At 37.6% G+C, this 25,632-nt stretch overlaps 1 protein-coding gene across 1 annotated transcript in view; it reads left to right on the forward strand.

Annotated features, from left to right (window-relative positions):
- Positions 1-25,632, forward strand: part of SLC9A9 (solute carrier family 9 member A9) — a 538,704-nt gene that overhangs the window by 154,639 nt on the left and 358,433 nt on the right. Inside the window, exon 6 of the mRNA XM_059391790.1 lies at positions 21,785-21,890. Within this exon, the coding sequence (XP_059247773.1) occupies positions 21,785-21,890 (106 nt within the window). The remainder of the gene's footprint in view (positions 1-21,784; positions 21,891-25,632) is intronic.

Consider the following 25,632-nt stretch of genomic DNA (forward strand, 5'->3'; position numbering starts at 1 on the left):
ACTGCTGAAACCTTGAGCTCTGTGCAGCCCCCACAGAAATAGCAGGTACCGAATTTTCTCTACCATGAATAGGATGAGCACCTACATACCAGCTTCAGAGATGCTTTTTCATGGGGACTAGAAAGATATGAGTCCTCAACAAAGGTTGAGTCATAAGAATACGTGGATTTTGGTGGTGGGTAAAGGAGAAGTATGGTGACCCACTTGAACCTGCATGAGTGAACTTGGTGTCTTTGATTACTGGGTGAGGGTATGGCCTCCACAAGGTGCATGAGGAGTTTCTACACCACTGGTCTAACTTATGGTACTTACAGGTCTGCTATCCTGAATGGTAGTCCAACAAATTCTAAAGATTCAATAAGCCAAAACAAAACAAAACAAACAAAAAAACCTCAATAAGCCAATTAAGAAAAAATAAAAACACAGCATGACTTTTCAGCGGCTTGAGAGAAGATCAGTCAGAACAAACAGAACATATACACATGAAATAAGTTCCTGAAGTTGTCAGAAGACAATTTGAACAGAAACCTTATAATAAATCTTAAGAGGGTCCAGGGTTAAAAAAAAAAATTAATGATAGATAAAAAAATAAATAAATAATTTTTAAAAATCATGATTTTCCCAATAAACAACTGAATAGATAAAGAGAAGGGACCAGTCAAGATATGCCCTCCACAGACATGCCCTCAACAGAAGATAATCATCTAGCCCAAAATGTCAGTAGTGCCAAGATTAAGAAACCTGCATTAGCCAATTGTTCAAGCTGGGATAATTAAGACCCTTAAGGAGAAATTATAATGGTAATCCACTAACCCCAGGATTTGCAGAGAAAAAATGCTAAAGAGTTTCATCAACTTCTCATCCCAGGAGAACTTTTATACCGCCCTGATATTTACCCCCATGAACACCAGTCTTAGGGTCCAGCCAATTGTGTGTGCTTTGTGTGGCAAGGAGCTAGGCAATAATTACTTCATGGAAATATGAGTGAGTCAAAAGAGAGGGGCTTCAACTTTTTTTTTTTAATTTGTCTTTACACTTCTGTGTAGCGGCCTTTGAAGGTTGCCCCATTCAATCTCCTTCACCTTCCTTCCACAAGCAGCAATCCAAAATAGACTTCCTTCTTCCTAGGGATTTCTTGACCTTTTTTGGTATTATTTTTATTAGTGTCAATTCCATTTTTCTCTGTATATTTTCTCTATCATTGATTTTGGGGAGGAAGCCAATAACCTATGCTAGCTCACTGTCTTGAGTGGTATGATGGTAATAAGAAGAATGGTGTCATTGGTAATGAGAAGACTGCTGTAATTAAAATGCTACTTTTCCCTAAATTAACATAAAATTTTAATACAATTCCCATGAAAATCTAACGTTTTAAAAATTGGATCTGGACAAAATTATCTTAATGTTTATGAAGTAGGATAAAAGCAATAGAGGAACTGGCTAACCAGATATATGAATATACTACAAAACTATTATAATCAAATTATAATTATAATCAAATACTATGATTATGTATATAACCACATTATGTTATATTATAACATATTATATCTTATATAATATATTATATATTATATAAGATTTTATAATATGATTTTGGCCTAGGTTTAAACAGATCAGTGGAATAGAACAGAATATCCAGAAAAGATGCAAGTATAAATGAGAATTTGACAAAAGTGATAGATGGATAGACACATAGATAGATAGAAACAATGAATAGTGTTTTAATCCAGTGGGAAAAAATGATTTATTTAATAAATGGTACTTGCACAACTGACTGGCTATCCATTTAGAGGATGATAAAATTGAACTAATCTAAACAAAATCTAAACAAAATATATTTAGAAGAATTAAAATACAAATAAAAAATGGGGGAAATGAAGGAAAAGAACACCTTCAAGGAAAATCTGTAAATCTTTATTTACCAATTATAGATAGGAAAAGTCTTCTTAATGAAAAATAGAAACTCAGAATTGATAAAGAATAGACATATTTGACTATTTAAAAATATATTTAAATAATAAGATACCATAAAGAAAATCAATAAACAGGCAACACATTGGGGTAAAGGACTTTAAATATAGAGGACCAAGTATTACTACTTCTTTTTTTTTTTTTTTTTTTTTTTTTTTTTTTTTATGTTAGAGAGAATGAGAGAGAGCACAAGCAGGGGGATGCAGAGGGAGAGGGAAAGAGAGAATCCTCAAGCCGACTCCCCACTGCGGACAGAACCTTATGCAGGGCTTGATCCCAGGACCATGAGATCATGACCTGAGCCAAAATTAAGTATGTGCCACTTAACCAACTGAACAACCCGGGGGCCTCCAAGTATTACTATTTCCACTATAGAAAGGATACCTTAGGATGTCAATCTGGCAATAAATAACAAAAAAATGGACAAAGATTATGAAGAGGCAAGTCAGAGAAGAGCAAATCCACTGGGATATAAATGTGCAAAAGTTCAAACTCACCAGAAGTCATAGAAATCTAAAATAAAGTAACAGCATATCATTTTCTACCTAGCAGTTTGGCAACAGTTGTAATGCCAAATAATAGTCACTGCTGGCAGGGAGGCAGGGAAAAATGACTGTTACAAATTTCTGGTGAAAATTTAATCATTAACATACTTTCGAAATCAGTGTGACAACATCTATTAGAATTTAAAATACATAGTTACTTCTGACCTAGTGTTCTGACTCCTGGATTCTGTTGACACAAGTAAAAATATTGGATTCTTAGTGATATATGGACAAGGCTGCCTAGTGCAACATTTTTTTTTAAATGGAGAAGAAAGAATAAGAAGTAGCAAAGGGAATCCTAGCAATAAGGGAATTGTTGAAAAGGTTGTAGGCCATCTACACAATATCATATAGCCATTAAAGAGGATAAATTAGTGCTCTTCCTGCTGACTTGAGAGTTTTCCAGGAGGCATTGTTGACTTTATAAAGTAAAATGTAGAAAAATTTACATAAAATATGATTCCAATTTTTAATATATAAATATGTATATGTATATACAAAACAGGACTCATTAGGCATAGGTATAGAAATTGCTTTTCTTCCTCCCACTTCTTTATTTTAAACTTTTTTAGAAAACTTTGAAATTTTAATTCCAGTATAATTAACATACAGTGTTGTATTAGTGTCAGATGTACAATATCGTGATTCAACAATTCTGTACATTACTCAGTGCTGATCACAGTAAGTATATGCTTAATTCCCTTCACCTATTTCACCTATCTCCCTACACACCTCCCCTCTGGTAACTATCAGTTTATTCTCTATAGTTAAGAGTCTGATTTTTTTGGTTTGTCTCTTTTTTCTTTGTTTCTTTGGTTTCTTAAATTCCACATATGAGTGAAATCATATGGTATTTGTCTTTGACTGGTTTATTTCACTTAACATTATAACCTCTAGATTCATCCATGTTGTTGCAGATGGCAAGATCTCATTCTTTTTTATGGCTGAGTAATATTCCACTGTATATTTACCCAATCATCTATTGATGGACACTTGGGTTCTTCATCCATTCATCTATTGAGCGATGTTTGTGTTGTTTCCATAATTCGGCTACTGTAAATGATGCTGCAACAAACATGAGGTGTATATACCTTTGAGCTGGTGTTTTTGTCTTCTTTGGGTAAATAGCCGGTAGTGAAATTACTAGATCATGTGACAATTCTATTTTTAACTTTTCGAGGACCTTCCATATCATTTTACACAGTGACTGCACCAATTTGCCTTCCCACCAATAATACACAAGGATTCTTTTTCCTCCACATCCTTGCCAAAACTTATTGTTTCTCGTGTTTTTGATTCTAGCCATTCAGGCAGTTAAAAGGTGATCCCGCATTGTGGTTTTGATTCACATTTCCCTGATGATGAGTGATGTTGAACAGTTTTCATGTGTTTATTGGTCACCTGTGTATCTCCTTTGAAATGTTTGTTCATTTCTTCTGCCCATTTTTAATTGGATTATTTGTAGATTTTTTTTGGTGTTGAGTTGTATAAGTTCTTTATATATTTGGGATGTCAACCCCTTATTAGATATGTCATTTGCAATATCTTCTCTCATTCAGTAGATTGTCTTTTCGTTTTATTGATTATTTCCCTTGCTGTGCAGAAGCTTTTTCTTTTGATGTAGTCCCAATAGTTTAATTTTGCTTTTGTTTCCTTTGCCAGAAGAGACATATCTAGAAAAATGTTTCTATAGATGATGTCAGAGAAATTACTTTCTCTGTTTTCCTCTAGAAGTTTTATGGTTTCAGGTCTCACATTTAGGTCCTTAATCCATTTAGAGTTTATTTTTGTGTATTTTATAGGAAGGTTGTCCCATTTCCTTCTTTTGTGTATAGCTGTCCAGTTTTCCAAGCACCATTTGTTGAAGAGAATTTTCCTATTGCATATTCTTGCCTTCTTTGTCATAGATGAGTTGATCATATAATTGTGGGTTTATTTCTGTGCTTTTCTGTTCCTGTCTCTCCCATGATCCTTTAAATGTATTCAGTGAGGTTATGTTCTTTTCCATCTGCTGGATAAAAACCTTTGGTCTTTAAGTTGCAATTGAAGTTTCAATTCAGCAGTGAACATTCCTAATCCCATGTAATATGGGAAGTTTTTGATTTAAGACTGTCCTATCTCCCCTGGCCTGTTGAAGACAGGCTGCCTAACCTCTGGGAGAAGAGGTATGTTAGAGTTTTTCATTCATTCTCATGCTTCTTATCTACCCTTTCTGGATACAGTTTTCAACACCTAACTGTAGATGCAGAGAAAAGGTAAAGGAATGTTTTTATTTGATTGATAATTAGCTACAATCAGAGCAACTGGACAGCCACAGTCTATTAGATGTCTTAGGTGAGAGTCAAAAGTATTTCACGTATCCCCAAACTCTAGTAACATCATAAGCTGTCTGATGGCCTAGCCAAAGTCTCTTCCCATAGGCTTGAGATGAGGGTCAAACATCCCTGTGTGAGATTCACAGTTCACAAATAGCAAAACAACTCCCTTAACAAATCTTAACCTTAACCATTAGGCTAGTCTAGAGAAAAACCCTTTCTCATTCTCAGTGTAGGCGAGAGGTTTAAGGAAGTCTGTAATGGTTCTTGGATAAATATTTTTAAATTGTGCATCTCACTGTTGGATATGTACTTTTTTCTTTGTTCCTTAAACTTCTGATTTAACATCTGTTACAACTGTGTGTGTATGCTTATTACAAAGAAAATTTAAATATAAAGAGATTCTGGTGGGACATATACTAGATTATAAATTGAGTTACTTAGGAGGAAAGAAGGTATGAGTTTAGGAAAGGAAGAGATGTGGAAAAGGGAGTCATATTAAAGAGAAAAAGAAAAAAGATAATTAAAACAAAGCATGCTAATAAACAGAGTATGTACAATGTGATCCACATTTATATGGAAGCATATCTATGTATGTAAAAAAGAACTCTTCAAAATTTCATAGAAGTGAGAAAATTAACCAATCATTTTTATATCATGTTAGTAAATCACTGAAATGTGATAAGAAGATCTTAAAGGAAAATCTTCCAACTTGATATACTATTGCACATGCCATGAAGTAAAAAAAAAAAAAAAAAAAAATTCTATGGCTTTGTGTATTACATGTAAGTCACACATCTTGACTTGCTCTGGCAGCTGAAGTGTGCTAAGAATCCCAAGTGCTTGATGAAGCCCTAGGCACTGGATGTTGGCTTTCATAAGGAGAGACTACTGGCTCTTGTTAATTGAATTTAGAAAATTCACTCTGGCATTCTCCTGTCTGGAGCCTAAATTAAATGCATGGATGATAATTCATTTATTGAAATTAGAAGCCAAGAGGAATATAAATACAAGTCAAAGTCTCTGCTTTGTTAATGTTGAGGCCAACCAGCCTCTACTTGACAAGAGTCATGGCACCATGCTGTTTTTATTACTGCAAGTTGGAAAATCTGAGGTCTACTTCAGTTCTTGCTACTAACTCACAGGGCAAATCAGGTGGCTATATTACCTTTCTAGGTTTAGTTTCCTCATATATTCTAGAGGAATTAGATAATTGCTGAAGTAATTCCTGCTCTACTCAGTGGTTCTCCAAATTCAGTATACTTAAAACTCACCTGGAGAGTTTGTTAATGTGCAGATTCCTGGGCTCCGTCTCCAGATATTCTGATTCAGTAGGTCTGGGATGAGGTCCAGAACTGCAGTTCTAAGTGTCCAGTTGATGCTAGTCCAGAGACCCGATGGATATAAGAATTGATGAGTAAAAGATCTGTATTTCTGAGTAAAGTGGTGAATTATAGAGTGAAGCAGGCTCAGTACTGGTCGCTGAGCCTTCCACCTCTTGGGGTAGAGACCTCCCTTCTGAGATGCCACCAGCCCAGTTGTTTCCTGGCAGTCTCCATTACCCAGCATTCCCGGTATGTGCTACCGAAAATCACAAATAGCTGGGACACGGGGGAATACGTCACCAGCTCCTGTGTTTGTGGGTTAAAGATCTAAGAGGGCTCCTAGGAAGTTATTTGCGTAAATGATCACAGTCAGGGATGGATAATAAACTTTCAATTCCAAGAGGAACTGCCCGTTAAAATAGGCATGTGATAGAGTAGGAGAGTTACCTAAAAATGAAGTCAAGATAGGGTCTACTAGTGGCTGAATTATCCTGGATATGGAAAGTATCTGGTCATTAAGGCAAGATTAGTGTCATTGGTGATTGGAACACTATGTTTTAAGTGCTTTAACTTCTCTGAACCTCACTTCACATGTCCTTAAAATAGATACCGTAAAAACAAAGCAAAACAGAAAGTACCTCCAGTTTCTTCACAGAATTGCTGTAAGATAAAATGAAATGCTGTATAAAAATTATTTGTAAATTGCTAACTTATTAGATAAATTTTTACTAACAATGATTCTTCTAAGGCACTTTATTGGCTTTTTAGATAACACTATCATAGCATTCTTATTTGTTTACAATTGAAAGTAAAATTGTCAGCTATCCATTCATTTCTTAAGTAGCCATGATGAAATAACTGTTTTCTCATATTTCATTACTTGTTCACCCACTTTCATAGTCAAGTTCCAATATGAAGAGATTTAAAAGAAAAAGTAACTGAATTATATTCATCTTCATGTGGATTCTCTACTTTTTGTAATGTCTGCTATACATTTAGATATTTAAAATTCCAAGTAGTTTCCTTATGCTTCCAGATGCTGCTCTTATAGTCACATGAGGCATTACAAAATGTTGTATAAAGTCTTGTATAATCCATTTGAATTATAGAAATAATACTTCTTCTGATAGAATAATTGAGTCTGGATATTCTGGCTTTTATTCCCTGCTCCCCATCCCTCCCCACTACACCCTACCCCAACCACAAATTATAAAGCCAAATTCACGTCTGTGTTTGAGTTGGTATTTTACCACTTTTTAAAACCAGTTCCACTGTTTCTCTAATGAAAAGCTCCTTTTATTCATAATTGGACTGCCAGTTCAGACCCTGAATCACCCTATATAGCTAATCCCATATAATGTGTGTCTACAGTCACCACTGACTATATCCTTCCTCCAAACACATGGAGACAAAATATGGCTTCTCATAGGGCACCCAAGGGTGGGGTTTTCCCTGTAACAGATTCTCCAACTTGGCAAAATGATTATTATTGTCTCCTTGGCATAATCAGTTAGAAGCACTGGACAAATGTGTAGCATTGAGTTTTCATCTTTTCTATTAACACTTTGAGGAAATAAGAGTCTTCCAAAATGAGAGACGTTTTTATACACTGTACTTGCAAGTCACTATTTTCATTCAACATTTAAGTTGTAGGGAGAAAAAAGCCACCTTTATCCTTTAAAGTTTGCCGCAGTGTAACTATTCCAGAGGCACATGAACTATCTTACCTTTGATCGTGTTGATAATCTGAAGACCCTTTCTATTTGGGGTTACTATGGTTACGGCTGCACGGGTGATGTGTGAGCTGCACTGCTGTTTTGATAAAAATAGGTATTAACTACCAGTCATAGTGCTTCTCATTTCACAGCAGTTCTTGCAGAAGAACAGCATATTAAAAAAAAAAAAAAGAAAGAAAGAAAGAAAAGAGAAAAAAAGCCTTTCCAAAGAACCATGAAGGAACATCTGCATAAATAATGGTGATTGGTCATGTGTATAAAAATATTTTTAATTAAATTCTTTTTAATTAAACAGGGCATTTTGCTGAATCCTTGTCTGTTATTTGCACCAAGCTTAGCCTTGAGGAAGATGGCTGATTAACAGACCTAAGAACCTATAATTAAAAGTAGAACTGTTATTTTTGGAGGAATGCCTCTCCAGTAAGGGTGACTTAATAGGGCTGTCTCATATTTTTTCATTTGTCATTGAATTCTCTGTTTAGAACTTTGTTTTTTTGTTTTTTTGTTTTTTTTTTAATGTAGGAGAAATGATTTCCAACATTGTCATAATCAGAAGAGTTTTTATTTTTTAGCTTAGTTTTCCTTCGGTCTTTTTGAGCACACTCTCCTTTCACTGTCATTTTTCAATATTTAATTGTGGTCTTCATCTTTCTTTTGTTTGGGTCATGTCTTCTTTTTAAAGTCATATATACTGTATTTTTTTTTCACCCTGGCCCTCTCTGCCTATGCACTTCAGAGTTTTAGATTACAGTAAGTTTGTGGTTTCTCATCACTGGTGTTATCAACATTCTACACAGGAATTCAAGAGAAAACTGAATAACTTTCTATTTGCAATCAAAAATACGATGTAATGTACAAAGTAGTTCCTTCAGTACCAGGCTGGCTTAGAGAACAGAGAGAACATTCATGTAATATCTGCTAAGCAGCATAGGAGGAAACTGAGATGGTTTTATGCCCACATTCTGAAGGGGAAAAAAGTGCTCACACATAGTTAAAGGTTCATGTCTTTGAACCTTTTGTTCAGTTATTTGTGGACAAATTTGGGTGACTCTACATTTCGTATCATATTTGGTAGAGAAGTATTGTATTAGTGTTGCTATAGAAAAAGGGCAACAGTGAGGGAATATTCAGGGACTTTTTTTTTTTTAATGCTTTCATTGAATTTCAGGAAGAAAAAATTACACCTCTGGGAAGTCCAAGGATATTAGACAGAGTACTTCCCATCGAAGGCAACAGGCTTCTGGAGACTGCAGAGTGACCAGCCATTTTCACTCTGCAATATGTTTCAAGCCTGCATACAGTGTTATTTAACAGAACTCAACTTTATTTTCTCTGTCTATCCAATTCCATATTAAGTGCACTGGGATAGTATCAGTTTAAAAGCCTCTACATAAACCTAGGTCTATAAAGCACCATCATATAAACCCAGATTCTATTCTTGAACAAATTTACTCAGAAATAAAAATAACAGCTTAGATTTATATTGTGTATCACTTTTAGAGAACTCAGACAGCTTCCACACACAGCACTTCAGTTTTTCATGTAGTTTTCTTAAGTGAAATAATTGGGTGCAGAGAATTTTTTGAATTTTGTTAAGATTTCCTAGTAAGTTCAAGAAAGATTGATAAAAAAAAAAAAAAGCTTCTATTTCCTTGGATAACTAGACTATGTTTTTGCAAGATACCAACAGCCATGTGATCAAACTATGTTATTGACTTCAGCTAATTTGCAGCTAGTTCTAAAATCAGTAACATCTTTATTCTACCCATCAAAGCAATGGTGCACTTGAGTCAGTATTTAGAAGCAACCCAAAGCCACCAATTGGCAGCAAATGAAAAGCTCCATTTGAATTTTCCTGCTTGAGAGTATGTCATCTAGTGATAACAACCATTAACTAAGTGTGTACACATATATCATCTAATTTGATCACCACCACAGTCAATTATCTCTATTCTAATAAACTGAGGTTCTAAATACGTAAGTGGTTTATTTAAATGTACAAGGCTCGTACGTGCCAGAGATGGGAGACAAAGCATGTCCAATATTCTTTTTTTCTAGACCACTGCTACTTCTCAAAATAGAACAGTGATGAGCCAGTTAGGCTCAACACAAAATGAAATTCTATAGTCAAGTTCTTTTTATGATTAATTTCACTTAGCGAACATTTATTCATTACCTGCTATGTAGTAAGCCTTGTGGGATTAGTTGAGGAAGTGGCAATAAACCAGACACAGATCCTGCCCTCAAGAAGCTCCAGTCTAAAGGGGACCTTAGGGCACGTGGGTGGCACTGTTAGTTAATCATCTGCCTCTTTGTTTTGGCTCAGGTCATGATCTCAGGGTCTGTGAGATTGACCCCAGCTTTAGACTCCATGCTTGGTGTGAGTCTGCTTGAAATTCTCTCTCTTTCTCCCTTTGCCCTTTGCACCCCCCCCCAAATAAATCAATAATTTTTTTTTTTAAATCTTTAATGGGGGCTGTAGATACAAGTTAAAAGATAAGGCAAGCAGCACAGAGAAAGGGCCCTATGGAGCCCTGTACCACTCTTATGGGAGGGGACTGAGAAGGTTTAGAGCCTCCCTCACCTTAAGCCGATATTTTGCCTGAAGGAGAAAACATGTCATTTGGAGGAACCAGAAACCCTGTTTCTCTCCTGCAAGAGATGGCTATGTAAGTAATGTAAGTAAGACAATATGACCTGCTCAAACTTAGCAAGATCTCCCTGGGATCAGATACCACAGGGGGTGTCCCGACTTGATTATCCTAGAGGTCAGTGCCAAGGCAAGGAGGGAGCATGCACTTGCTATTATAACAACTCTCTCCTCACTCATGCAGACAACAATCAAACTACAATCATTTATCCTATACTTGCTGTTGTGCAACTGTTGATTTCAGTCCCGCACCTAGCTTACATCAGCATAATTAGAAAAACATGTACACTCTACATCTGGAGTCTTTAGTTTGGAGTTTGAGTCTAAGAGCTATAGAATTTTAGTTTTGGAAGGACCTTAAGAACAAACCCATTCAAACTCATTTTTAGATGGGGACCCTGAGCCTCCAAAAGAGAAAATAAATGCCTAGTGAACAAGAATTAGGTATTCTTTCCAAGAGCTGAAATCCAAGGGGCAAATTGTGTGAGAGAGAGGTAGAGAAAACTTTCCATTACTTCTCTGCTTAATAGTATCCATTTGTCTCTCTTGAAGTAATTTTTGAGGGTAGAAGAAACACACAGGTAGAAGGTATCATTCCATCTTACAGTGGACAAACCCTCTGATGGTTTTTGATGACATGAACAGCCATCATACCACCATTAATCGAGCTACAATTTACCAGACTCATTACATAAATTATCCCATTTCGCTGTTATCCAAAAGCATATGAGGGAGGGAATATTTTTATCTCCACTGTACTGGCAAAGGTTACTGAAAGCTTAGTGAGGTTAACTAGCTCAAGATCACCAAGTTTATTTGCATCGTAGCTAGGATCTGAACACGGGTTGGTTTTACATCAGAGTCAAGTTCCAACCCTCATCTCTATTGGGACAAAGTTATAAATAGCAAGGTCTTAGTTCAAAGGTCTCTCTTCAGATGTTGGAAGCCCAGGTATAGAAAATCAGCTCCACAGAACATAACTGGAGAAGGTAATAGATGGCAACCTACTATATAAATGCTTTCAGGATATTGAAAGTGGATAAAGCAAGACTCCAGGTGTTCTGAGAATGGGATTTCAAGAATACACTGAAAAACCATTTGAAGCAATTCAACAGCTCCATGGACAGCTGGGGAACAGCTGTGGCTAACAGACCTCTCTGGCTCGCTGCTTTGGGGAACAGAATGGCTGTTTAAATGAAAGCAGTTCATTCCCGGCAATACTCAAAGACAGACCTGCAGGGCAGAAGTTTTGAAAGTCAGCGTCCAGGCCACACGTTCCATTTATGTGCTAACAAAGATGTTGCACATTGTGGCAAATTGGATTTGGAAATTTCTTGGTGAGTATTTCCTTAGACAAGAAGCTGTCTGGCTCCCTCTAGGGCTCAGCTTGGCTGACTGAGGTCAAAACCACGGAAGAGTAAGGCAAATAGAGTCAGTTTGAAGATGGCACTTACTCTTAGGGTTGTGTTAAGTACAGAGTTAGCACCTGTAGTGCCCTGAAAGTGAGTGCCTCCTTAAGAATGAGATGCCCAGAGGAGCCAGGAGAGCACCCACTAGTAGTCAATTGGGATTGGGTGTTCTTGCCCTACACAGCCTCTCAGTGGCCCCTTGCTATAGAATTCCTTGCAAAGTGGCTTCCCTCCTAGAACATGTCCAAGAAAGGACAGAGACTGACCTTTTACCTGGGTACTATGGATAAAAACATTGTGTTGTTCAATATATTATTTTGAACTGAAATGGAGACAGCTTTTTATAACAAGTGCTGCCAGGTCAGTGAGTGGGCAAAGAAGTGACTGGTAACAGTGGCAGAATACAAGAGAGGCAGGAGCTTGTCTATTCCTCAAGGAATTAACTACATGGTGCATGACCTTCAGGAGCCATTCATTCATTCACTCATTTAGTCAACAAAATTACTTATCTACTGTCCGCCAGAAACTATAAAAGGCATCAGTGAATATGTAGATGAACAACTGATAACCAGTGATGATCAACTTTTTCCCAAGAGAAAAAATTCAGAGAAAAATTAAAATGTTTGCAAGCTATTTCTCTGTTTTTTTTAAAGCTGCTTTCATAAAAGAAAACACATTTATCTACAGTAAAACTTCTGCATTCTTATATTATTTTCCAGTCCAGAAAGGATTACCATAGAGGGCTAAAATTTCAGATATGACAAAGCTAGTTCATGCTGCAATATCTGATATAATATAGCACCTCTAGAATTGTTTTCTTTTTCTTTCCTTGACTGACCTTGTAAACTACTGAACTGTAAAGTGTGGCTTGCCTCTTGATATCATATCCTCTAAAGTTCAGAGATCTTCCCACTGCAAATAAGATAAATCACAACATTTTTTAACACAAACGAAGAGTTTCTTGGTTGGTAAAAATGCCATTTCTGAGTAATTCAAGAGTAAGAGCAGCAGATTGACTGGAGCTGGCTGGGGGTTGGGGAATACCCACAGTCAGCATCGGACACACAGTTGGTGCTTAATAAGTGTTTGTTCCAGCAGAAGAACTCCAGATGGAGTTGTCTTGGCAATGGCTGGATATGAGAGTCTGTAGTTGACAGAGAGAAGGGAATGGGCTAGAAATTAAGATGACTGGGTTTGGATGAGATTGCCCAGGACAAGTCGGTAAAGTGAGAAGGGAATTGAGGAGGTATTCCTGGGCAGTGAATTGGTTTGCTAGGGATGCCATAACAAAGGACCACAAACAGCTTAAGACAATACAAATTTATTATCTTATACTTCTATAGATCAGTAGTCCAGGTTGATTCAACTAGGTTCTCTACTCTGGATCTTACAAGGCCAAAATGAAAGTGTTACTTGGCTAGCTCTTAAGAGAAAGCTGTAGGAAGAATCCACTTCCAGGCTCATTCAGGTGACCAGAAGCATCTGTTCCTTGCAGTTGTGGGACCAAGGTCCCGTTTCCTTGCTGACAGAAAGCTAGGGACACTCTTGCCTCTTAGAAGTCTCTCTTTGGCCCTGGTAGGTCATCTCCTGCATCTCAGAGTCAGCAACAGTGCATGGTCTTTCTCACACATAAAATCTGTGTGAGAAAGTCTCTTTTCTGCCTTCTCTTCAGCTGTATCTCTCTGACTCCAGGTAAAGAAGTTTCTGTGTATTTAAGGTCTCATGTGACTCGGATCCACCCATATAATCCAAGATAATGTATTTGTTTTAAGGTAAACTTAATTACGTCTGCATAGTCTGTTTTGCCATATAAGGTAATACATGCACAGCTTCCAGACATTAATGTATAGACTCCTTTGGGGGACATTATTCAGCCTACCACACAGAGTGATGACAGGAATGAGTGGATTAATGTTATGATATCTCTCCTCATGTCTCTTTTCCCCTTTCTCTGTCACATGCTCAGTGCTGACTCTTTTCAATATTACTTTTGCTCACTCTTAGCAGTTTTGCTAATTTCCTTAGAAAACAAGACTATTCACCCTTCACTTTGAAACCTTCCCGTATTTTCTTTCAGGGTTCTGATCCACAAGTTGAGAAATGATAGTATATGACACTATTTGTTTCATTTTTTTTTTTTTTTTGTAGCAAGCAAAAAATTTGTTTTGGAGGCCCACTTATTTGATGTGACTGTGATCATGACTAATACAAGTATCTCTTTCCTTACAATTGTTAGATTTAATGGGTCACAGTGATATCTTTACCTCAAAGTGTTGATTTCCTGGGACTCGTCCAAATTTTAGCGGCTTTATGACTCCACTGAGCTTTTCTCTGAATTCATTTAGTGATTTGTAGGCAAACCCTGTCTACCATGTTCATGTTTTAAATGGCAAAACGCGTAAGTAATAATCCTGATTAGAGAATCCTTGTATGATGGGGTGAGGTATCCTCTCTCAGATATTGGGCACACTGCAGATTCCCCATTAAACTGCACCATGGCTCATTAAACACCATTGGTGAGAAAATTGGGTCTTCGTTAAATGTTTATGTTCTGTGCTAATGTTAAATTTAGAACATTCCTGTTGTAGGTACCTTTGGGAAAAATTTTAAAGTACTAGCTAAAGTGTCAGCAGATTTCAGCCCATAAATTCCCAAATACAAGATCTGGAAAACGTCCCTCAACCCCAGGTTTATTCCCAGGTTTCTCTCTTTTCAATCTTTATGTATTTTATTTATTTTCCTCTTCTCAATGCCAAATGTCATGATCTTCAGTTGGTATTTATATACTCTCAGTGACTTCTAAGGACCTTACTTTTGGTTTTTAGGCACAAGAGAAAGTAAATTATTCTGGAACACCATTCAGCCTATTTAAAGTCAAGGAAGAGATGTGTGATTGTCAATGTTTTGATTATGCACCTACACACTGAAGAAACAATCTCTGTCCACAAAACACTTACATTAAAAAAAAGGGACTTAAATAAGTACAAGTACTAATGACAGAAATGTGATTCCAGATGTGTACTAGTGGAGTTAATGTGAAAAGAATAATTTTTCTCATTTAAGAGTTCATAGAAATCCTCTACGTGTATGCCAAAAGAGTCAGCTTGTTACTGTGACAAGAGATAATAAGATCCAGGGAGGCTTACTCAACAGGAATCCAACATGAGAATTAAGTTCTGCAGAAAATTATTTGAGGGACTATTTTTTTATTTCTTTACAAGATGTTGCTTACTTAGCTTAATGCATAGAATATAAGTTAATTCAATACATACAACAAATGACTTAGGACAGTGCTTCTCAAACTTTTGTTGTCGCAAGCCCTTTACAACTCTTCAAAATTAGGGAAAGACCCCGAGGAGTTTTTGTTTATGTGTGTTATATCTATCAATATTTACCATATTAAAACTTAAAAAATTTAAAAACATATTTTGTTAATTGAAAATAACAATCAGGGGCACCTGGGTGGCTCAGTGGGTTAAAGCCTCTGCCTTCGGCTCAGGTCATGATCTCAGGGTCCTGGGATTGAGCCCCACATAGGGTTCTCTGCTCGGCGGGAAGCCTGCTTCTCCCTCTCTCTCTCTGCCTGCCTCTCTGCATACTTAAGATTTCTGTCTGTCAAATAAACAAATAAAAAAAAATAACAATCATAGGGGTGCCTGGGTGGCTCAGTCGGTTAAGCATCCAACTCTTGATCTTGGCTCAGGTCATAATCTCAGGGTCATGAGACTGAGCTCTGCTTTGGGCTCCATGCTGGGCACGGGGCCTGCTTAGGATTCATTCTTTCCCTCTGACCCTCCTCCTGCCCCCTCTCTAAAAATAATTTTAAAAAGAAAGTAATAATCATAAACCATTTATATCCTAAATAACATATTTTATGAAAAATAAATTAATTTCCAAAGCAAAAAAAAAAAATGTACTAAGAAAAGTTACATTGTTTTACACTTTTTTAATGCATTATAATAGAAGATAGTTGGATTCTCACATCTGCTTCTGCATTCAATTGCACTATCCCTCCTCAAATAGCCCCTGGAAAATTCCACTGTACACAGATGAAAGATTAAGAATGGAAAATGCAAGTAACATTTTCACATTACTCTGAAAATGAATTTGACCTTGGGGATCTTCCTGAATAGGTCTCAGAAACCCCCTGGGATCCCTAGATGATACTTTGAAAACATTGCCTTGGGGCATGAGGGCTTATTTCTCCCAAGGATCGTTGGTGAAGAAGACTATATTAGTGTGATTGCAAATAGTATTTTCTCCACTACTAACTCCGTACCAAAATGATATATCATATTGATGGCCAAAATAAAATTAAGTGTTTTAAAGGCTAAATCATTCATGATGTTTTATGTAACTTCTCATTTGGAATTACCTCAATGAAGTAACTTCTAGTGATTAGTTTCTAGATCTAGTATTGTTTCTCTGATCTATTTTAGAAGGCTGAGTTTTCTAGTTGTATTTCTGGAATATGATTAGCAGAGCTTGACTGGCAAATCCAATTTATGTACTGATTCTGCTGCCAAGTCTCCACTGAGAAGGTTTAATCTTAAAAAAAAAAAAAAAAAAAAAAAAATCCAGTATCTCAGACTGTATTCAGGATACCTCAATTTTTTGGAAGTCTCTTCTTGAAATCTCACTATGTGCAATATTTTAGAAAAGTGGGCAAACTTTGCGGGAGAATTTCCTCCTCCATCAACCCTCTGAGGGGAAAAAAGAAAATACATTTTCACAATACTCACTTTGGAATTGGAAAAATGCTACCTTGTTTATGAGAATTCCAGGGTTCTCCACCTGCCAGGTCTGACACAATTCTGCTGTGCAAGCCTGAGATATTTGATTCTCCATGTGTTGGGGACAAGTGTCATACATACTGATTTGCACAGAAAACCACAGAGAGCACTCTCCAGGGAAAGTCAGTCAGCAGTTTGACAAGACTGAGTGATAGCTTAGAACAACAGGGAAAAGAACTATTGTGTGAAGTTGTTCATGGACCCAGGCAGATCTTGTGCCAGTTTGCTGAGAGCTGCTGCATTAAAATATCTTTTGAAATTTAAATTCCTTGTAAAACACCAAAAAAATATGGGTCAGAAAACTGCTAATCGAGATCCCAGGGAAGGGACTGTTATTAAATCACCCCAAAGACTTAGAAGTGACTGAAAGATAAAGAGCATTGGGAAAGTGGTCAGTTACAACACTAGCAGTAAAAAAAAAGAAAAAAAAGAAAAAAAGAAAAGGAAAACAACTTTTAAGAATCAGCATATGGATGTATTTATGGGATCCAGTAGTCATTATCTGTATTACAGGTCCAGTTATGCTTATTATATTTGAGATGAGAAAATGTTAGTTTTGTGCTATAATAAGGTTGTAGTGGGGGATAAGACTCTTGGTATGATGAAGAAATTAATCAAAATATATTAATTCATTGTTTTCTCTTGAAGAATGAGAGTTATCCTATATATGACCTTGGAAACTTTTCATAAATTTTTTTCATAAAACTTAAATCATTCTGGATATTTTCAACCCTCCTTTAGCCTCTAATTCATGCGTTGGTCTTCTTGCTCTCGGCAAATGATCTCGCTTCACAAGAAAACAACTTTTTCAACCCTGCAGTTGTTCTCTGTCTTCTCTTGACCTTGACCCAGCAGTTCCCCTTCTTTTTCCTGTCTTCAACCTCTCTTTCTTCTGGCTTATTTTGTTCAACCTATAAATTAGAAATCTAAGAGGAAGTCTCACTTGGCTTTTTACCCCATAGGCTCTATTTTTTCTCTCTCCATCCCTTATCACCAGCTTCTTAGAAGTGCAGTCCACACCACTGCCTCATCATTCATGTTTGCTTGATGCAGTTATTTATTTTTCTCAGATTTGATGATGTTTGCTTGATGCAGTTATTTATTTTTCTCAGAAATCTCCAATGATTCAATGGCATTTCTCAGGCATCCACTACTCTCACCTGGAGTGCATGTTTGTGTGTATGTTTGTGTGTATGTCTGTGTGTACTTGTCTATTTAAGCATAAGCTTCTATGTGCGTGTATCCCTTAGTACCAATTTGAGAGACAAAGTGGGTTTCTCTCTAGCTAAAAAGTCAGGGAGAGAGAGGGTGTATGGAGGAACAGGAGCCCCAGATGAAGTGTTGGAACTTGCCACAAAGAGATAAGTGGAACTAAAATGTGACAAAAGCAAATAAGACCAAATCCCTGCTAAAATCAAGAAGTTTAGAAATTGGATTTTATCTCCACCCCTTCCTATCTACATGGTGTCCAGGGTGTTCTCCCTCCTCATACTCTCAGAAGTCTCATTGCTTTTTGGCCAGTCTTGGACAACCAGGTTGTCCTTACAAACCCAACCAGGTATGGGCAGAGCTGGTGTGAACTTGTCCACCACTGTTCCAAGAGATTGTCTCCTGGGAAGGTGCCACAGAGTCTTGGACATTCTGTGTAAGAACAAGTCCTGCCAGTGAGCTAATTAAATGAATTTCTTTAAGAGCTCCAAGCTTAGCAGCAAGAGTGGGTTGCTAATTTCCTGACTCACCTATTCAATTCATTTGTGGTCCCAGCAAATATTCCATCTTGTAGGATACACTGCCTGGCTTTATTTCGAAGCTGTTCCTTTTCTTTACAGGGTAGATAGGAATGTGCAAAATAATAGCTTTTCTCTTTTGTGTGGGATATCACTTATGAAGTAGAGTTCAGTTCTTTGTGCAAAAGGAATTGTGGGAATGCCAAAACAGTTTTGAACAAAACTAGATATTCAATTAAAAGTCTTTCTCTCCAAAAGCCTGAAGTTCTTACTGGAAAGATGAGTTCCTCTCAGCACAGAGGGGACCCCATAACTGAGGAGGTGGGGGGAAGGAACACAGGTTTTTCTTCCCAATTTGTGGGCCTAGAACGTCTCTCTGGGAGTGCAGATGAGCTGCAAGTCAACTTCAGAGCTTAGAAATAGAAGTAACTACAAAGACAAAAGTCAACAATAAAGCTGCCATGATAGAATTTTGTACTTTATGAATAACTTTACTTTTATTCCACAGGATCCTGGGGAAAGGAAAATGTTGTTAATTAACAGCACCCCCAGGAACGCCTGGGTGGCTGAGTTGGTTAAGCAGCTGCCTTCGGCTCAGGTCATGATCCCAGCATCCTGGGATCGAGTCCCGCATCAGCCTCCTTGCTCAGTGGGGAGCCTGCTTCTCCCTCTGACTCTGCCTGCCACTCTGTCTGCCTGTGCTCGCTCTCTCTCTCTCTCTCTGACAAATAAATAAATAAAATCTTTAAAAAAAAAAAAAACAGTACCCCCTCAAGATGAAGCCTCTTTGTTTTGATGAGATACAAGGTCTTGACTCTATCCAAGAAGGAGAGAGATTACTTAGCAGAGATAATTGCTACCTTCCCCTCCTACCACTACCTGCAAAGACTAAGGGTTGGAGCAAATGTGAACACCTACCCACTACTAGAGAGTACATCTCTGCCATTTTGCCTATCATAATTAAGGACTTATTCAGCTAGAATAATAAAATTTATTCTATCTCTGGCAAAAGGGGATCTAATTGTTATGCCAATTCATAACATTTTATTTCTGGAGTCTCTTCTATCCCAAAGCTGGTTTTTGAGTTCAATATTCCTTCCTCCAGGATAATTTTCAGTAAGTAAAAATCTATCTACAGAAATTCATGATGAATGTGGTTTCCAGCTGACTTGTTCTTGCTTAGGGTCAGGTTTGGCAAATATACCACATGTGTTTTTCTTGCTTCTTTTTCTCCATTCACCCCTTAACTATAAATGTCCCTAAGAATTTTTTATGAACCCTCTTCTTTGTCTATATACTTTGCCCAGGTGCTTAGCTATTCTTTTAGCTTTATGTTTCATCTATATGTTTATAACCCCCAAATTCTGTCTTCTGCCTTAACTCTGTATAGTTTCAGCCTTTTGTTTCCAGCTTTCTTATTGAAATTTCCATTTGAAATTCAACCTTTTTAAGTCAACATGTCCCAAACCAAAGTTACTGGATTCCCCTGTCCACAAACTAATTTCTCTTATGCAGCCCCATCCACTAATTGTCTAGCATTGAAACCCGGAGTCACTCTTTGCTACCTTTCAAACACCAAGACTCATCAATTCTCCGTCCCAAGTATCTTAGACATACAGTCTCTCTTGCTATGTCCTTTCTTGACATTACCTTTTATATTCACTCATTAAAGGCTTGCTATATTGTAGGGCTAGTGACACACAAGGGAGATAAAAATCAATGAATAAGTGAAGTACAAACCACCGTGGCCAATGACCTATCAGAACCCAGGATGGTGGATGTGCTGGGTGAAGCAGGATGTACAGGAGTTTGTGGGTCTGACTCTAGGATTCTTTCTATCTCAGTACAGCTCATTTATTGGGAGAACATTTGGGAAAGCCTCTAGCCACATGTCCATTCTGCCCTCTGCCCTGCTGCCTGGGCTTTATTTCCAAAACTAAAATCAGATTGTCTCTCTTCTGATTAAAATCCTTTCCTGGATCCCCACTGCAGCAGAACAAGTACCAAACTTCTTGATTCTACTTACAAAACCTTCCAACTCAGCTTTTGCTCCCCATAGCACTATTCTTTTATACAACATAGTTACTAACCTCACCGTCCATGAAAAAGGAAAGAACAGAAATAAAAATGCCCACTCTGCCTTAAAAATTTACCATCAGTATCATTCCCAATCATCCTCTTTACCCCTTTGGCAATCAACTCAATAGATCATTTTCCTAATGATTGCTTTTCACACTTCGCATAACTGTTTCAAGTATCAAGACACTGAATGGTTTTGATGAACATAGATAATCAGTGTGTGATTATTTAGTGTCCTAATGTATGCTCCAAGGCACCACAGACTATGTGTGCATAGAGTAGCCATGCAGCAGGCTGCAAGAAACAAGTTCTCTTAAAAACACAGGGCTCATCTTTATAGATGAGTATAATCTTTAAGAGGGAAGGAGAGTCAGATACTGGCCACCTCTCCCTTCACAGGAGTAGGCCGTGTAACAACATTCATTCATTAATGCATTTATTCACTCAGTCATCCGTGCATCAAACACTGAGCATTTGCCAAGTACCCTGTGTTGCAAAGATGTGCCCTGTCCCCCGGGAGCTCAGTGTCTTCTGTGATAAGTTTTGTGATTTGATTCAAATATGGGGACTAAAAAGGAGTGAGCCAGATTTCTGCTGAGGAATTGGGGTCCTGGGAGACACTTAGGGAGGTTTTTAAAAATTGAAGAATGGGGTTTCGGGAGAACAAGAAGTCGTATGTGTGAGTCTGTGTGTGCGCATTTAGGGAATGGGGAGCATGGTAGTTCATGGATGGGAAAGAAATTGCTGCTCTGAAAAGTGGATCAAAATGCAAAGTTAATTTTAAAACTACATGATTTCAGTGATTTGGGGGAAATTATGGCAAGTTCAGTGTGATTTGAGGCAGGCAGCAGTGGGTGAGCAGGGGATACAGGGGCAGATGCTGGAAGGTAAGCAGGGTGCAGATTATAGAATACTTGGAGTGTGGAGCGCAAACTTTCTCTGTAAGCAGTGGAAAGCCCAGAGAAGTCTCTAAGCAATGGAGTGGCTCGTCAGATTTCTTTCTCTTTCTTTCTTTCTTTCTTTCTTTCTTTCTTTCTTTCTTTCTTTCTTTCTTTCTTTCTTTCTTTCTTTTTCTTTCTTTCTTTCTTTAATGAAGGTCCAATGTGGATACCAAGGATGGATTTGAGAACATGAGCATTTAATGAATCCTTTCTAGAGGTGACCATAACCACGGACAAATCCATGGCTGTGTTTTAGCTAACTTTGCATGTTTGGGTGTGTTTCCTCCTAGTGACAGTGCTGGCCATTTTCCATGAACTGCATGTCGACCCTGACCTGTACACACTCCTGTTCGGGGAGAGCGTATTGAATGATGCAGTGGCCATTGTCCTCACATAGTAAGTATCAGAACTTGGCCTCTGTTTTTTTGACCATGTGAAATATGCTTCCAGTTGGTGATAATTCCTGGTGGCTTTAAAGTGTCTTTTCTCTTATGTCACAGAGATGTGGCAATTTCTCATTTTTAAGCAATTGCTACCACAGAAAATCTCTAATAATGGGTATAATTCATTAGGTACCTAATTTTTAACATTTTAATGAGTTTCATGTTTCCAACCTATTACAAGATACTACTCAGGGGGTAACTTCTTTTCCTCAGGTGCATATATTTAGCTAATTCAATTAGAGTTCCTAAAACGAACATATGAGCTTCCCTCATTTCAAATCATTATCATTTAATTTTTTCCTTTATACAAACCATTTTCCAATAATGGACTACTGCTAACCATTGTATTTTTAGTAAGTTTGACAAATTGGAGACAGAAACTGAGAATCAGACTACTCTTTATTTCTCAGTGCAGATGTAATGTGTTATCAGAACACACACATCTTTAAAACCTCATGTGATATGTGAAACTAATGGAACTTCGACTAAATGCTAATGTAATTTTCCCTTGATCCTGGAAGAATTTTCTTTTTGAGATGGGAAGTAGTGCTCTTTCCTCACCTCCCCTTTAGACACTTGCCATTTATATTTAATAAATGCCACTTTGGTGGCTTTCAGTATGTCAGAGGTCTCTTCTTGGTTTAAGATTAAGACCAACATTTTGGGCAACTGTCAAATACCCCAAAGGAAAATAGCTATCTAACAATTAAATGTGACTATAGGACTCAATTCAGGGTGTTAATCACTTCAAATGCATTTGAAAATGTATTATGAAGTAACAAAAAATGTTTAAAAGCCTAATCTCAGAGTAGGAAACAACAGAACAGCACTACTCTTCTGCCAACTCACATTTCTTAAGGCTGCCAACCAAAGTTGCCAGTGAATTCAGCAACTTTTAAGCAAGGTCTTCAAATAAACTTGTATTTCACCTGGCCCTGAGAGGAGGCTTTCCTGTATTAAAGGAAAATATTGGTGAGTGGAAACTGAGAGCAAAAGCCATGGCAGATTCACAAATGCTAACGGATGCTTTTTAAAGAAAACACCAAGAACGATTAATTAGGACATCAGGAATCTCTGTCCAAGAAATAGGAGTATTAAAGGAACATTTGGAGTAAAAGTTGTTTATATCTGCTGAGTCCCTCATTTTTGCCTCCTGGGCTGCCAAGTTGTAAAAGGCCAAGCAAAACGAAACCACTAAAGCACAAGTGAGCTTGGGAAAGAGTCACACAGCTACAACCAGGGGAGAGTTTGGCCTTTCCACTTTCAGCACCATCATTCATAGTAGTTTCCCACTAAAAATAGACTCCAATGATGAAGGTTGATGCTGTTGTGTATAGATCTCAGGGGCATTTGAAACAGTCTATTTATTATCTATTCAGGTCAATACATGATTATTATGGCAGTGCCTTTTCTCTCACCTACTCATATATTGCATGACTTAAGAAGTGTTTCCCACCGTGGCAGGATTTCTTCCTTACTAGGGACAAGACACTTGTCATTCTAGCCAAAATCCTATGTTTTCTAAATTTGGCAATTGCGGTGTCATAGAGTGACCCCAAAGAGTTCCACCTTTAAAGTAAAAGGAAAACTAAATTAGAAATAGTTGGCGTGGAAACTTCCACACATTCAAACTCTAGGCTCTTTCTTATACCTGGTGCATCTGGACCCCACTGGCCTCTTCCTGAGCTCTACTGAAAGTGTGTACCTGCACCATCCTGGATCTGCACTATCTGTTCTCCAGCGCTATCTGTGGCTGGCCACATCCTCCACCCTGTGCAGTTTTCCACGATGTTGTACCCTTCACTTTGCTCACTTGCTTATGTGCTTTTTAAACTTAGTTTCCAGCACACGTGCCAATCTTTTTATATACCTATTTACATACACACATATTCCCTCTCCTTTTTATGCACCGTCACCAGATTCTTTAATCCAACTACCTTCTTGCTTCCTTAGAAAAGCCCTATTTAAAAGTTTCGCATGACTTTCAGACCAGAAGTTCAAACGTTTGTCTCTTCACTTTCCTCTTCCTTCATGTGAAACTGTGCATAGCACCCAGAAACAACTCTCTGCCTGGTAACTCGTGCTTTACCTGCACAGAGTTCACTCCTCCTCAGCTTGTTTCTGCCTAATCAGGTCTTTCACCACCTCAGTCTCCGTCTGGAACCATTAGCCCACATGTTAAGTCCCTAATCTAGCCCTGCATGAACCTTTATCAATTCCCTTCCAGCATAGCAGGGCAATCTTGGGATTACACTTGTATTTGCCTTTTCTTTTTTTTAAGATAGTAACTTTTTGAACACAGAGTCTATATGATTGCAATGCATATTAAAAGAAAAAATGAGGGGTGCCTGGGGCGCTCAGTTGGTTAAACATCTGACTCTTGGTTTTGGCTCAGGTCATGTGATGTCATGGTTCAAGGGATGGAGCCTGACATTAGACTGTGTTCCCAGTGGGGAGTCTGCTTGTAGATTGTCGCCCTCTGCCCCTCCCCCCACTCATGCACATGCTCATGCAGGCACATGCATGCTCTCCTTCTCTCTCCCTAAAATAAATAAATACATCTTCTTAAAAAAAAGAACAAATGAAATCCCTTTTGTGTTTTCCTCTTCTTAGTTCTATCTTTGTATAGTTTTGAAGTTTAAGCATAGTGATAAAGCTCTTCTTGTATCATGGAAAAGAAAAGTTATGCACTTTGATATGAGATCAAGTTTAATGAAGAACTCAGATCATCAACTGCTATGGCCCTTCTTACTACCTCCAGAGTTCCTTTGGGATGGCCACACAATGTCATTTACATTCCCATCTCCCATCATTAAATATTCCTGTTTAATATTTCAGTTTTAGTATTTTTTAAATTTTAATTGTTAGTATTGTGACAATACTGTGTTCTAGCATTTCATTCAAATACATAGTAATTTAGCCACATTTTAGATTAAGTCAACTTTTCTGTGCTAGTCTAAGAAGCCAATGGGAAACTATGATACTTTTTTTAGGTTAAATGTGTTCTGAGTTTCAGACAACTAACATATAATCGAATTTGATGACCACAATTCTTATATATGACAGCAGGTGGTAGATGGTATCCCTATGGCCTAAAATGATCCAGAATTTTTCACTTTAAAATGAAAGTAACTTTATTTAACAAAAACATTGAAATTAGCTTGTCTTTCTCTGACCCATACTGTCATTTTAAGTATGTAGGGAATGCCATGCCCAAACATGTAGAATGTATATTGGTTCATAAACGAATGAATTCCACATGATGGCTTTGCATTTCTAAAGACTGTTTAATAGGCTAGGAAGGAAGGAAAAAGACATATTGAAGAGGTCTTGAAGGACGTGTGTTTTTGAATCCTGAACAAAGACATTACTTTCAGAGGCAATATGGTGGAGTACGAAGAGTCCTAGATTTAAGTCAAAAGAGCTGGTGTCAGGATTGCTGTGGATTAACTGTGCAGTTATTACAGTTGACAGAAAACCAACACAAACTGTTGTAAGCAAAAAGGGAATTTGTGTTGGCTGATGTGACTGAATAACAGGAGTAGAAATGGCAGCAAAGGACTCACTGAAATGAGCAGGAACTCTTTTTTTCCTCAGCTTCTTCAGGGTTAGCTCCCCTACCTGGTCCCAAGCAGGCTGCCAACATCTCTGAGGGCTGTACCTTCCTTCAGGAGAGTGAAGCAAGCATCTTTGTT

The sequence above is a fragment of the Mustela nigripes genome, chromosome 2 (assembly GCF_022355385.1).
Source record: "Mustela nigripes isolate SB6536 chromosome 2, MUSNIG.SB6536, whole genome shotgun sequence".
Taxonomy (NCBI): Eukaryota; Metazoa; Chordata; class Mammalia; order Carnivora; family Mustelidae; genus Mustela; species Mustela nigripes.